The 13,383-nt window shown below is 45.2% G+C and overlaps 1 protein-coding gene across 1 annotated transcript; it reads right to left on the reverse strand.

Annotated features, from left to right (window-relative positions):
* Positions 1–263: 263 nt before the first annotated feature.
* Positions 264–12,783, reverse strand: nr2c2 (nuclear receptor subfamily 2, group C, member 2). Its single transcript, XM_083675388.1, has 15 exons — positions 12,654–12,783; positions 10,711–10,795; positions 9,861–9,956; positions 8,711–8,911; positions 8,479–8,584; positions 8,091–8,270; positions 7,336–7,483; positions 6,651–6,741; positions 6,162–6,304; positions 5,301–5,478; positions 4,890–5,011; positions 4,424–4,563; positions 3,771–3,908; positions 3,284–3,389; positions 264–3,083 (listed from the first exon to the last, which is right to left on the reverse strand). Exons 2-15 carry the CDS (start codon positions 10,768–10,770, stop codon positions 2,909–2,911), a joined length of 1,884 nt encoding a protein of 627 aa, XP_083531514.1. The 5' UTR covers positions 10,771–10,795; positions 12,654–12,783; the 3' UTR covers positions 264–2,908.
* Between the last annotated feature and the right edge of the window lie 600 nt (positions 12,784–13,383).

The raw sequence follows: 13,383 nt of genomic DNA on the forward strand, positions 1-13,383 counted from the left end.
TCGCGTCTCACCATAACGTGTGGTAATATCGAGTGAAACTGATTCAGCAAAATGTGTGGCAAATATGAGGTACGCCATTCAAACCCCAGAATCTTATTTTCCTCATGGACAGATCTTGAAGTCTATACTGAGCAATAGGTCAATACAACTGTTCTATCTCTCTGTGTATAGGCATATGTAGAAAATTCAGAACCAAGACTAGAAGTCTATTCAGCACCCACATATCTTGAAAGAAAAATCACATATCATGAATGCATGAAGATTTGTTTATTTCAGTGGCAGCTGCCGTTTCTGCATTCTGAGAGGGAATGGTGTGATACAGGAATGTCAATCATTGATCCAATTGTTGCAGTTATCACTGTAAAGTACGTTATCCTATGAGGTAAAACGAATATGTAGGCCTACAACAACCAAAAATAAGAAAGTATGAGCCTCATATTCATGTTGGTGAGTGTGAATAGTAAAGGAAGTGCTTAGGCCAGGACACGCCCACACACACAATGTCAGAAACACTCTCACGTTTGACATTAAGAAATACTCATAATCACTTTACAAAATTGACACTTGTTTATGTACTGTATATAAAAAAAAACTATGAACAATTGAAACAAAAGGCAACACAAACCAGAAACATTCCTGTCCATAGGCCTCTCCCCCGGTCTTACATCCAATAACAACTTAATAGAAAACAGGGTATCTTGCATGAAACTGTCAGGGTGATAACATAGTTAAATCACAACATTAAAACATTAAACTCCACATTTTTCGTACTGCATTTAATAAAATGCATAAGGAATTGCATGCATAGCAATGTACTATACAAAAACAACAACAATGCTCCGTGTCTTCAGGGCAGACACTGACAAGAGTATAAAACTCTGGTTAAAAAAGGACATGCACTCATTTTATTGAAATTATATGAAGTACAAAGTTCAGTTCACATAAGAGTCATAAGAAACAGTCCTTGATGGTTTCAAACCCAGAGATTACAATTGTATACATTTCATTTCAGAGAACATACTAATTTAAGACTTTTCTGTATTTTCTACCTAAAACTACGATTAATTTATATTGTTGTTAATGGACAATGTACTGTATGAATATGTGCATGTGGTACTCTAGGAGAGTAGTATAGTACTTTAAGTACACTTAACATGGGACAATAAAATTTGTTCACAACAAATTTCTTCTTCTTTTTCTTATTTTTTTTTTACATTTCTTAAGCTACTCATATATCATATATATATAGCGTGCAAAAATACAAAAAAAGGGGAACACAAGAGCTGGTTTATAATAGAAACTAAATATGAGCTGATGCATGAAACTCAATGGTGTCCAACAACTGGCAGCAAAACAACAGAATCTTTCCATTGAGAGCTTGAAATGTTCATCCCCTTGAGGACACGACAACGGTGAAAACACACACATATAAATAACGCAGCAATTGTAAAGCATGACCGAGTGACGACTAAATCACAAGACAGACCGTGTTAACGCGCGGTATCAACGGGGCACAATAAACAATAAATAAACAGAAAAGACTAAAACAGACAAAATTGCATCATGTCCCACAAGGCTTGATTGTCGTGAGGCCAACAGGACGTGCGGTGTGGTGAATGCACAAACAACACTTGTGATACAGATAATGGTCTTAACGCATTCTCTGTGTAATCTATAAACTCTACCCTGCAACAGACAGCACATTCCATGGACATGGCTGGGGTCAATTCCATTTCAATTGCAATCGATTTAGGAAATGAGCGAAACTGAAAAGGTCTGATACTCATATATATGACATTTAGCTGACGCTTTTATCCAAAATGACTTACATTGCAGTGAGTGCATACATTTCAGCATATATGGTCCCAGCAGGAATCAAACCCACAACCTAAGCGTTGTTAGCGCCACGCTCTACCAACTGAGCCACAGAGGACCATACATTTGTATTTCCTGAATTCACTTGAAATGGAATTGATTCTAACGTCATGCAACGTCATGTGAGTACATCCAATATGTGTCCTGAATGGGATGGCCCAGTACAAAAATGGCTTGTCCGTAGCATTCTTAGTAGATTAAGGATCAAGGTTAGCTGCTATTGAACTGAGAACAAACATTTTTGCACCTGATTTAGAGGAATTGGTCTTCTTTTCAACCACAAAGGTTTAGAGACTAACAAAGCTTGAGGCATAAACTAACGTCCTTACATATTACAATATCCTTAATATTTTCACATTGCGAGAAGATGTTGGTTTGTGTACAACAGAAGCACAATTAACCTTTACACCAATTTAGGCATCAATCTACTCTTGTAATGACATTCAGGCGAGCGTTTCATTGTCAAACTATGTTGGCCAATAGATCAATACAGTTTGTTAAGATTAGAAGCCGAAGCAAGCGGTAACTGGATCGATATATTGATTTTCGAACATGAACGTACAGTAAGGCTTGCATAAGATAAAAGCCTCTTGAAAGGCTTGAGCGAATAGGTAAACTTGATATCAGAGACATTTGCTGAAGTGCTAATGCTATGGATAGAAGGCGGCAGCGTCGGCTACAGGGACTCCTTCCTCACCTGGGGTTAAGTGCTGACAATCACGGGACCTGGACAAGAGAGTCATCGTGCATCTCTTACTGAGGACATTCAAACCCTCGTCCGCAGGGTCTTCACAGTAACTTGCGACACATCACAACCTGGGAGCCACGCTCTCCGAAAGGGCCATGACTTTGCGTTATATGCAAAGACTGCTTGAAAAAACAAAATGTGTGTTTGCGAGGTTATGGACTGGGGGGTGGGAGGGGGGGGGGTTTCAGGAGCTGGAAGTCTAGAGATGTGGGGCGTAGCAGGGCCCTTTAAACAGAACAGCTCCGGGGTGGATGTTTGAGGGACTGGTTCCCTGCTGGCGGAGTGTCACGCTATGGAGCCAGTGAGCTGGCTGTTGTAGTCGGCGGTCTCCATCTTGAGGATGTAGGGGATGATGCTGTCGATTGGCACATTGCCAATCAGCCCGGTGAAGAAGAGCTCCTCCGTGATACTGGAGTTCATCAGACGCAGCGCCGGGAGACGCATCAGGATACGTGTCAATCTAAGGGGACCAATCAGACGAGAGAGGTTAACGACGCTGTCGGGAAAAATCACGGGTCGAAAACACGTTCCATTCCATTCCTTACAATGAGCCCGTCCTCCGATTTCTACCTCCACTGGCCTCCACTGATGGACGACCACAGAAACACAGATGAGGTACAGAGTGACACAAGATTCTGACAGCTAGACAGATACATGTACCTGTAGTTGTCATCAGGGTAGGTCTTCTGCACATAGTCCTGAAGCTCCATCTGGGCTTTCTCCTGGAACTTCTCTATCTGGCTGCAGCTGTTCAGGCCTGGGTGATCTGATCGTTGACATATACAAACATCTCTAACAATATGCTACAGCAAATGTGGGCATGTTATCATGGCCTTTGACTCAGTCAGGTATATTCTCAAATTTGACTTAACTCACTCAATGTACTATCCTTTTCAGACCTAATGTTACTCATAACCATTTACATTTACATTTATGGCATTTAGCAGACGCCTTTATCCAAAGCGACTTACAACAAATACATTTGTTTAAGTAAGTGAATCATCTATCCATCAGTCATCATAAAATAAAATAATCTATGCTCGGACCAGGGGCTATTGGCAGTTACAATGCTAGAAGAAAGGAAGATTTTCTATCTTTATTTCTTTTATTTTTGTTAATGTTATGATGTCACCCAGAACATACTCACCAGGGCTGAAGAGGACAATGGCCTTCAGGTAGGCGTACTCGTAGCTGTCGGCCTCCATCTTTGCCATGCTGTTACAGAACTCCTGCAGCTTCCAGATGTGTTCCATCACCAGTTTGACCCTCTCTCCTGACACCTTCTCTACAGTGTGGAACGAGATGCACAGTTCAGAGACGATAACGATCCCCTTCTTAGAACATAAAAGTTACAACTGACCTTCATGAAAACCGTTCTCTAAAACATGTGTGATTCGACGTTCTGAAGTGACAAATAAACTCCAAAGAATTTGGTGAGTTTAACCTCTTTAGCTGGACGGGCCCATAATTGGGCCCAAATTCTGCTTTAATTTGATTATTAATTTGATTATTGTTTACTTTATCACCTTGTTATGTGTAGTACGTTATTCTGAACTATAATCTGAGCATATCCTCACACAAGGTGTTACCTATAAAATGGCATCCTGCTTTTGCACCCGATCATCACATTTCTAATGTTATAAGCAGTTTAGTTTGGGTCTGGTTTTTAGGCAGAAATTAAGTCAAATAGGGCATTCAGCTTAAACATTAAAAGAAATGTCTGAAAAGTATGATCAAGTACGATTAAAATCCTCCGCTCGAGGCTCAGGCTATCTGGAGAGATGAGGCTTGGTGCCGTACCGTCCTGGATGCTGTTCTGAAGGTGGTTGATGATGGCAGCCAGGATGGTGGAGAGATTCATGACCTGAGCACACTGAGCCAGCCCCAGAGTGAACAGCTCATTCCAGCAGGCCCGCACCAGACTAGTGTTACACTCCTGACTGAGACACACACACACACACACGCAAACGCACACACAAACACACACACACACAAACACACACGCACGCAAACGCACACACAAACACACACGCGCACACACACACGCACGCGCGCACACACGCACACACACACGCACACATACACGCACACATACACACACACACACACGCATACATACACACACACACACACACGCACAGTTAATACCCTCAACAATAGAAAAGCACAAGCTGACAAAGTGACCCACCTACATATCACACATGGGGTACATAGTGCTGATTATAGTCCCTGCACTAAGAAACCACTATAATTGCAGTGCTCTCACCCAAGGGCTGAGAATGCAGTGATGGAGCGTGCCCAGTGCATGGACAGGAAGAGGAGGCGTGACGCTGACTCACAGATGTAGTGCACATTCAGATACTCAGGCATGGGGCTGGGCATAGTCAGCTACCATAGGAAAGAGGGTTGGGGGGGGTGGGGGGTTGGGGGGGGAGGGGGTTGGGAGGTGGGGGGGGAGGGGGTAATATGTGGGATGAAGAAAGGGAAGGGAATGTGAGGGAGAAACATTGGGAGAAAAACAGAACCCATGCTGAGTCCAGGTTTAGAATTCCACATGACGCACTGATCAACCATACGAGGAAACTAGAACATGCTATTGGCTTAGCCGACAGAAAGAGAAACGCTTCACCCACCCTGAAATGGAAATGATATGTCTGCAGTTTGCAGGGCGAAATACCTTGAAGCTGACGTGTGTGTCTGTGAGCAGCGGCCCCTCCACCTCGATGATGGGGGTCACCTGGTCTCGGCTGATCACCTGGATCGTGGCTCCGCCCACACAATCCCCTCCCTCCCCCAGGTTCTGCCCCGCCCCCGTGTCTGATGGGTTCAGGGCTTTGGCCAGGGTGTCAAAGGCACTGCACATAACACACACACACACACACACACACGCACACACACACGCACACACACACACACACACACACACACACACACACACACACGGGCGCACACACACACACGGGCACACACACACACACGCACACACACACACACAGATGACGAGAGCACAGAAACACTTACACATATGTACGTACACGCACACACACACACGCACACACACACACACACACACACACACACACACACACACACACACACACACGCGCACACACACACACACACACACACACACAGATGACGAGAGCACAGAAACACTTACACATATGTACGTACACGCACACACACACACACACACACACACACACACACACACACACACACGGGCGCACACACACACACGGGCACACACACACACACGCACACACACACACACAGATGACGAGAGCACAGAAACACTTACACATATGTACGTACACGCACACACACACACGCACACACACACACACACACACACACACACACACACACGCGCACACACACACACACACACACACACACAGATGACGAGAGCACAGAAACACTTACACATATGTACGTACACGCACACACACACACACACACACAGATGTATCACAAAAATAAATAATGAAATGTCACACAAACTTAAACATACAAACTCAGGATCTTCACACACTACCGTGTTATCTCGCTGGCAGACTGCTCCTCCTGCTGGCTGTCTGAGGTATCACCACTGATCAGAGACTCACTGAGGGTTTCGTTCAGGCTGGCGAGTGACGTCACCACATTGGCCAGCGTCCCCAAGTCCCCCTGCCCCGAGTCCTGGAGAGGACACAACCGGCGAGGACAACCGGTGGGCCATCAATTGAATAATAACACAACCATTCCATCTGATCCACAAAGCAGTGGATGAAGGTATTGTTGATGTTTATATGTGATTTATTACATTCTATTGTTGATGTTTATATGTGATTTATTACATTCTATTGATTATGTTTATATGTGATCTATTACATTCTATTGATGATGATAATTGATGTTGGAGAGCTGCTCTGCCTCATGTTGTCGTTGTGTTCTTGTATTCAATGTAATGACAAATAAACGAGACTTTTGACTTTTTGTTTTTTAAACTTTTGAATAAAACAAAAAGAGGTTGATGAGTTTTTACCTTAGAGTCTGTGGCCAGCAGCAGGGTCCCGTCCGCCTGGATGAGAGGCTGCTGGATGTTCACCAGCATCCCTGGATCCAGCAGGCTGGACCTGCACACAATACACACCACCAATCAGGGCCTTACGTCTAACCCACAGGACCAATCAAAGCCTGGATTCTAACCCACAGGACCAATCAAAGCCTAGACTCTAACCCACAGGACCAATCAAAGCCTAGACTCTAACCCACAGGACCAATCAAAGCCTACACTTTAATCCACAGTAACAATCAAAGCCTAGACTAATCCACAGGACCAATCAAAGCCTAGACTCTAACCCACAGGACCAATCAAAGCCTAGACTCTAACCCACAGGACCAATCAAAGCCTACACTTTAATCCACAGTAACAATCAAAGCCTAGACTAATCCACAGGACCAATCAAAGCCTAGACTCTAACCCACAGGACCAATCAAAGCCTAGACTCTAACCCACAGGACCAATCAAAGCCTACACTTTAATCCACAGTAACAATCAAAGCCTAGACTAATCCACAGGACCAATCAAAGCCTAGACTCTAACCCACAGGACCAATCAAAGCCTAGACTCTAACCCACAGGACCAATCAGAAGGGAACTAACAGGGTAGGCACAGTAAAAGACAGATTTGAGGTTTTAAGTGAACGCCAACTAGCCTCTCACTGTACCTAGAGCCGTCTCTGTCTGTTATGAAGGTTGGCATGGCGATGAGCGGGCTGCGCAGGTCTTTCCTGATGTAGATCTTCTCGGTGGAGGCAGCACAGTTGGCAGGTTTCTCTCTGGGCTGGTCGATGGGCTTCCTCTCACTCTGCACAGCTGAGGGGGCATTCACACACCGTTCAGAACAGAAGCACCTTTCAGAAACACCACCATGTCACAACATCTGTATGGGTTACTGCGGAGAGATGGACCCCTGGGCCAGGACGCACTTAAAAAAAAGAGATGAAAATCTCAATGTAACTTTTCCGGTTAAATAAAATCACTTGAAAAAAAAATTGTTGGAAAACATTTACAAACTGAAATCAAAAACGTAACGTTTTCAAATGAACTATTTTAAGGTGGTTCCTTCTTAGTGTTCTTCGCTCCAGCTCTGTGCTTTTGACATGCGGGTGCAGTTGTGACAGGCAAGGTGCACTACTTGTAATCGACACACATACTATACACAGGAACCATGTGAGTAGATGTGTGTCAGTGGGGGCGCTCAGTGGCGTAGCACACTAAGGCGCATACCATATCATCGCAAGGTCCCTGGTTCGATTCCGGCCCTCGACATATCCTGCATGTCATCCCTCCTCTCTCTCTCTCACCCATCCTTCCTGTCAATCTCTACTCTCTCTATCCCAATGAAGATGTGTGTCAGTGAGTGTGCGCATGTGGGTTCACACGTGTCACACGTGTGGTCCTGTGACAGTGCGAGACTCACAGTCCATTTTCATGCCCATCTCCAGGCACTTGGTCAGACGACAGAACTGACAGCGGTTGCGGTGGTGCTTGTTGACGACACAGTCCTGGTTGCTGCGGCAACTGTAGCTCAGGTTCTTCCTCACGCTCCTCTTGAAGAAGCCTTTACAGCCCTCACAGCTGACAGCTCCATAGTGGCGCCCTGGACACAGAGAGGGAGGGGACAGTGGGTTTGACGTGTGTGTGTGTGTGTGTGTGTGTGTGCATACATACATGCATGCGTGTGTGTATGTGTGTGTGTTTTATTTTTTTACATTCATGGCATTTAGCAGACGCCTTTATCCAAAGCGACTTACAACAACGTGTGTGTGTGTGTGTGTGTATACATTCGTGTGTGTGTGTGTGTGTACCTGAAGCCTTGTCTCCACACACGACACAGTACTCAACAGGCTGAGGCCGGCCCACGTCCCCTGCCTTGGCCAGTAACCGCTCCACTGATGCTGCATCTGTTACAATCTGGAACACAAGCGGGACAACTCATGGTTGACCATCGATGGTGGCTGTTCAGAAACTCTAGCACCACGACTGACCTTTAGTTTAGAGGTACAGTACATGGTGTTACGGGTGCAGAGAGTTCTGTACCTGTATCCTGCCTGGCATCAGGCTGTCTGCGGTGGTGAAGATGAGCTGCTTGGTGCCCTGGTTCTCCGGGGAGGCCAGGATCACTTTGCCTGTGCCTGAGCTGTCGGCCGCAGCCAGGATGAACTGCTGCTTGGGGGCGCTGGAGGGGTCCATTGACGTGACGATCTGGATCTTCTGCCCCGTCTGCTGGTCTGTTACAATCTGAGGGGAAAGGGAGAGATGGGATTCCGCACAAAAGCCTCCCTATCACCAAGCTATTACCAACCAAGTTATTACAAGTTACAAGTTATTATAACCAAGTTATTACTTTCAGTGTAACAGAACTGCTGGTGGGTTGGTTTCTTACGTGCGGGATAGGTGCAGAATGAAAAGCAGACAAGTTTTTTAAATGAAAAACAGCAAAATGTTGCTGTGGATTTAATAAAAATCATAAATGGGGAAGAGGTCGAAAGGTCAGCAGATTAAAATGACGCTTCGGGATAATGTGCATAATTTAAGTCTGCCTTTTTTAAATGTAGTGCTAATGAGCAGAGACGGGTCCCTGTCGTGTGCCCGTGGGGCCCGTGGGGCCAGTGGGGTGCGTATGCCCAATGCCATAGGCACTCAAAATCAAAAGATACATTTAATGCTGTAATAGTAATGCTGTATCAAACGTTAGCGCTGATAATCTAGGGATTCTGTGGCTGAATGAGGTAACTGATTCAATTCATAGACCGTATTTGTGCAAACTATACAAAGAGCATCTGGACCCAAAATGACCCCACATTTTTTTATTTTTTTTAAATGTTGTGCTGCTGATTGAAAACAGTGCTGCTGATTGACTAATGGGGCGTAATGACGCCAGGCTCCAGGAGAGGGAGCATTTTCCCCATAAGCAGCCTCTCTGTGGCCCCTTGCCTGGGGTTCACCCCCTGGCTGTGTCTCATCAGTGACTTCCACTCTTACATCCACACATCCTCATTCATAAACGTAATTGCTTTGCCTAGTTCCATATATAAATCCAAAACAGTCACTGAAACTTCAAACACAGTGTTTAATGGGCTTTGGTGTAAGTGCCAATATGGTGCTAGGCTGCAGTACATAGTATGCTACCAATAGGTGGCAGTAGCTCTGTGTTGTCTCATGTATCAGTGATGTGGGGTAAAGTTACCTGGATGCGCTGCGGTGTGACTGTGGACTCAGTGGAGACGATCTGAAAGCGTTGGGGAGAGCCGCTCATCGCTGAGTCTGAAGGAGACGTCTGTCCCTGGAATCCACAACACAAACACATGAAAACAATCGTATTGAACTATGATCTGTGCTAGTATACAGACAAACGCACAGTAATGCAGTCTAACATAACCAACGTACCTACCAAAACACACACACACACACACACACACACACACACACACACACACTAGAACAAATACACAAGCACTGCGAATAGCATACAGACATACACACTGTACACACGCAGTACAATAGTTCCAATACAGACACACGTCACATGCAACACTTACTTCAGACGCACACTCACACACACAAGCAGGAGAAGCAGGACAGCCCACACAGACAGACGAGGAGCAGCTTCACTGTGCCCTCAGCATGACCCCTCTCCTCTGAAGGTTAAGAGTGGCCTCGGTCTCCACGGTAACCAAGGAGACAGCATCGACCAGCCCTGGCCACAGAGCCCAGCTGCATATCGCCTTTGTCTCACGAAGTGAATCATCTTTCAATGGGGACTTTGGAATGGGTCAGGGTCATGGTCCCCTTACACAAACACACACACTGTACACACACTGTACACACACTGTACACACTGTACACACACACAGATGCATAGGCATGCACACTCTCTCTCACTCTGAAAACGCTTGTATGTTCTCTCCCCCCTCCCCACACACACACACACACACACACACACACACACACACACACACACACACACACACACACACACACACACACACACACACACACACACAGTCTGTCTATGTGGAGTTGAGTGTGTCACTCACCTCTGCCACCTGCTCAGAGGCCACTATCTGCTGAGCAAGCGCCTCCACATTGGTCGTCATGGTGATGTAAGGTCATTAGCGGAGCCTGTTTGGAGGGAAGCCAAATACGTCCATCAACTGGAGAGGAAGGGACGTGCCCAGAGCGCTGGAGGGGCAGGTTGTTGGCAGTTCCATGAGCATGCAGCATTAGGATCAGTTGGGATCAAGGTTCATTTTAGCAACAAATATATAACATATGTAAAGATGTAAAAGTGTCCTTCCTTTTTTTTTTTTTTTTTTTTATATATTATTCTCCTTATCCAACTCAGCACCGAGGACAGCTCCCAAAGCACTTCCCTGTCGTTAATTGTGTCTATTTCTTTAATCTAATCCTTTATTCACCCAGGTTAGTCTCATTGAGATCAAATCTATTCTTCAAGAGACATGGAAATAGAAATTGTACCCAAATCGGTGTCGCATTGAATCCAGCCTTACATGCCACTATTCCATGCTGGAAAACCCTCCGAATAGCATGTTTGTGTTGGGAGACGACAGATATCCTCACTGTCATTAAGAGTATCCTGTCCGGCTGTATAACCGCCTGCTACGGAAGCTGCACCGCCCTCGCCCGTAAGGCCCTGCAGAGGGTGGTGAACTTCACTTCACCATCACGGCCCGTGAGCTCCCAGCCATACAGGACATCTACTCTGGGAGGTGCCTGGGATCATCAAGGACCAGGACCAGGACCAGGACCAGGACCAGGACCAGGACCAGGACCACCACCTTCTTTTCCCGCTTTTCCCAGATATGGTATTCTATTTTTATGCTCCCTTCTCATGGTGATATGAATAACCTCTTCCCATTCTTTGTGCCCCCTCAGTCAAAGATGCACTAATCAATGACCTCCTCCCAAGTCTCCATCCTTGAGTAGCCTACACATAGGTCAGAGGCAATCTTCTGTTTCTTACTTAACAAAGGGATGGATAGTTTCGGAGTCAAATAAATGATTAATCAGGTTTCAAATCACAAATCAAATGTTTACTACTTCTTTACAGAATAATTTGTACTATTCCATAACACTGTCAATAACAATGTAGCTGAAATCTAGAGAAGTAAATAATAGTGTATTTTGCCACAGGTCATACTGTGTGCTAACTGTGGGCAATTTTAACATTCAGGGAAGAAAATGATCTATTCATGCTTTGCCCATTGATAACGTAGGGGCTTTGACCCGCAGTGATGCCTGTCATTGGCTGAAGGATGAAGTAATCGCCTTAGTGCCATTCGCTTATTGGCCAACAACTGATCTGTCAGTGCTTTCTACCGATGGGCAAAATGGAGAACCTGGCAGCTTGCCAACCATACGGCGGGCAGCCATTCATTTATAATGTTTAAAAAATAAATACATATCGGGAGCTGAGATGCTCGTGATTGCATCGCGTTTATTCAGTCCGAAAAAAATAAAATCACGTAAATCTACGGTTCCGCCTAACTGTTTCTGCATGCCGTCCCCTCTAATCATACCACCCCTCTTCCCTGGGAGGCAAAGGTAAAAGGGTCGAGTTCAACTGCGCGATAAACCTCTTTGCGATGGATAAACCGGCTGGCTAACGTTAGCAAGCTATCGTAGATGGGCGGCAGTGCACTGTCGACCGCAGTTCCACTTTCGCTCTCGATTTCTATTTCCATCCGATTATATTTCAAAGCTAAGGTGGAAAGCAGAATGTGCATTTCTCGAAGCTGTTGCTTCTGCATCTACATATAAAGAGATACTTCATCGTGGAGAGCATGACATCTCTGCCCCAGGTTTGATAAACCTCCCTGGCCGACAGTCGCTGAGTGGAGGAGAGCCCGCTGGAAGCACCAGCCAGGCAGTCAGCGTCAGCAAGCCTGACATTACCCCCTTTTTTCTCTTGACTGTCTCCATTAGCTTTTTACGGCTTATAAACGGAACAAAGACTTACCTGTGAGATCAACGATGCCAGATTTGGGGGTCTTCTATAATTTAAAAAATATTTGTTTTTGTTTTTCTCCTGTGAAAGGTCATAGTTCGTGACCCCGTTCCGCCAGCGTGCTGTGATTTTTTTCTCTTCCTCCTCCTCGCCTTCTCTCCTCCTCGCGCACAGCCGACGCGAGCCAGACAGCGGTGACGTCAGCCTGTCTGCCCTCTTCAGATGGGGAGCTCATTGGCAGACTTTGGCGTCAATATTATGTCCTTAATGAATTAACGCGCACTATGAATTGGTTCGATTTAGGTAACAGATATTGGTTTATTGTTAAAGCGACTGCAATAATATTTGAAGGAGAGAGCTGATTATTATAGGTAGCATGCATTCAAAATGTCTTCTCGTCTAGTTTACATCTCTACCTGTATTGAATCTGCATCAGATCTGAATCATAGTTCATTAATGGTAAATTGTGTTGCTAAACAGATGTTGTATTTGAAGGCATTTCTGTTATTAACTCTGTATAAATGTTGTATTCACTGTCAGTGGTTAAACACCTTTTTCTGCACACTCTATATTGTTTAGTTCATGGGTAAACTATTGCACTGTAGTGTCTGTTTATACTCTCTTTGTAATTGTGGATGTCTCTTCTGATGAAAATAAAATGAAACCATCACACCCATAATACCATACCATAACACTCAGAAGCCAGTAGCATCCGACCCATCTAACATAACTTAAGCTACTC

Source organism: Argentina silus, assembly GCF_951799395.1.
Source record: "Argentina silus genome assembly, chromosome: 8".
Lineage (NCBI taxonomy): Eukaryota > Metazoa > Chordata > Actinopteri > Argentiniformes > Argentinidae > Argentina > Argentina silus.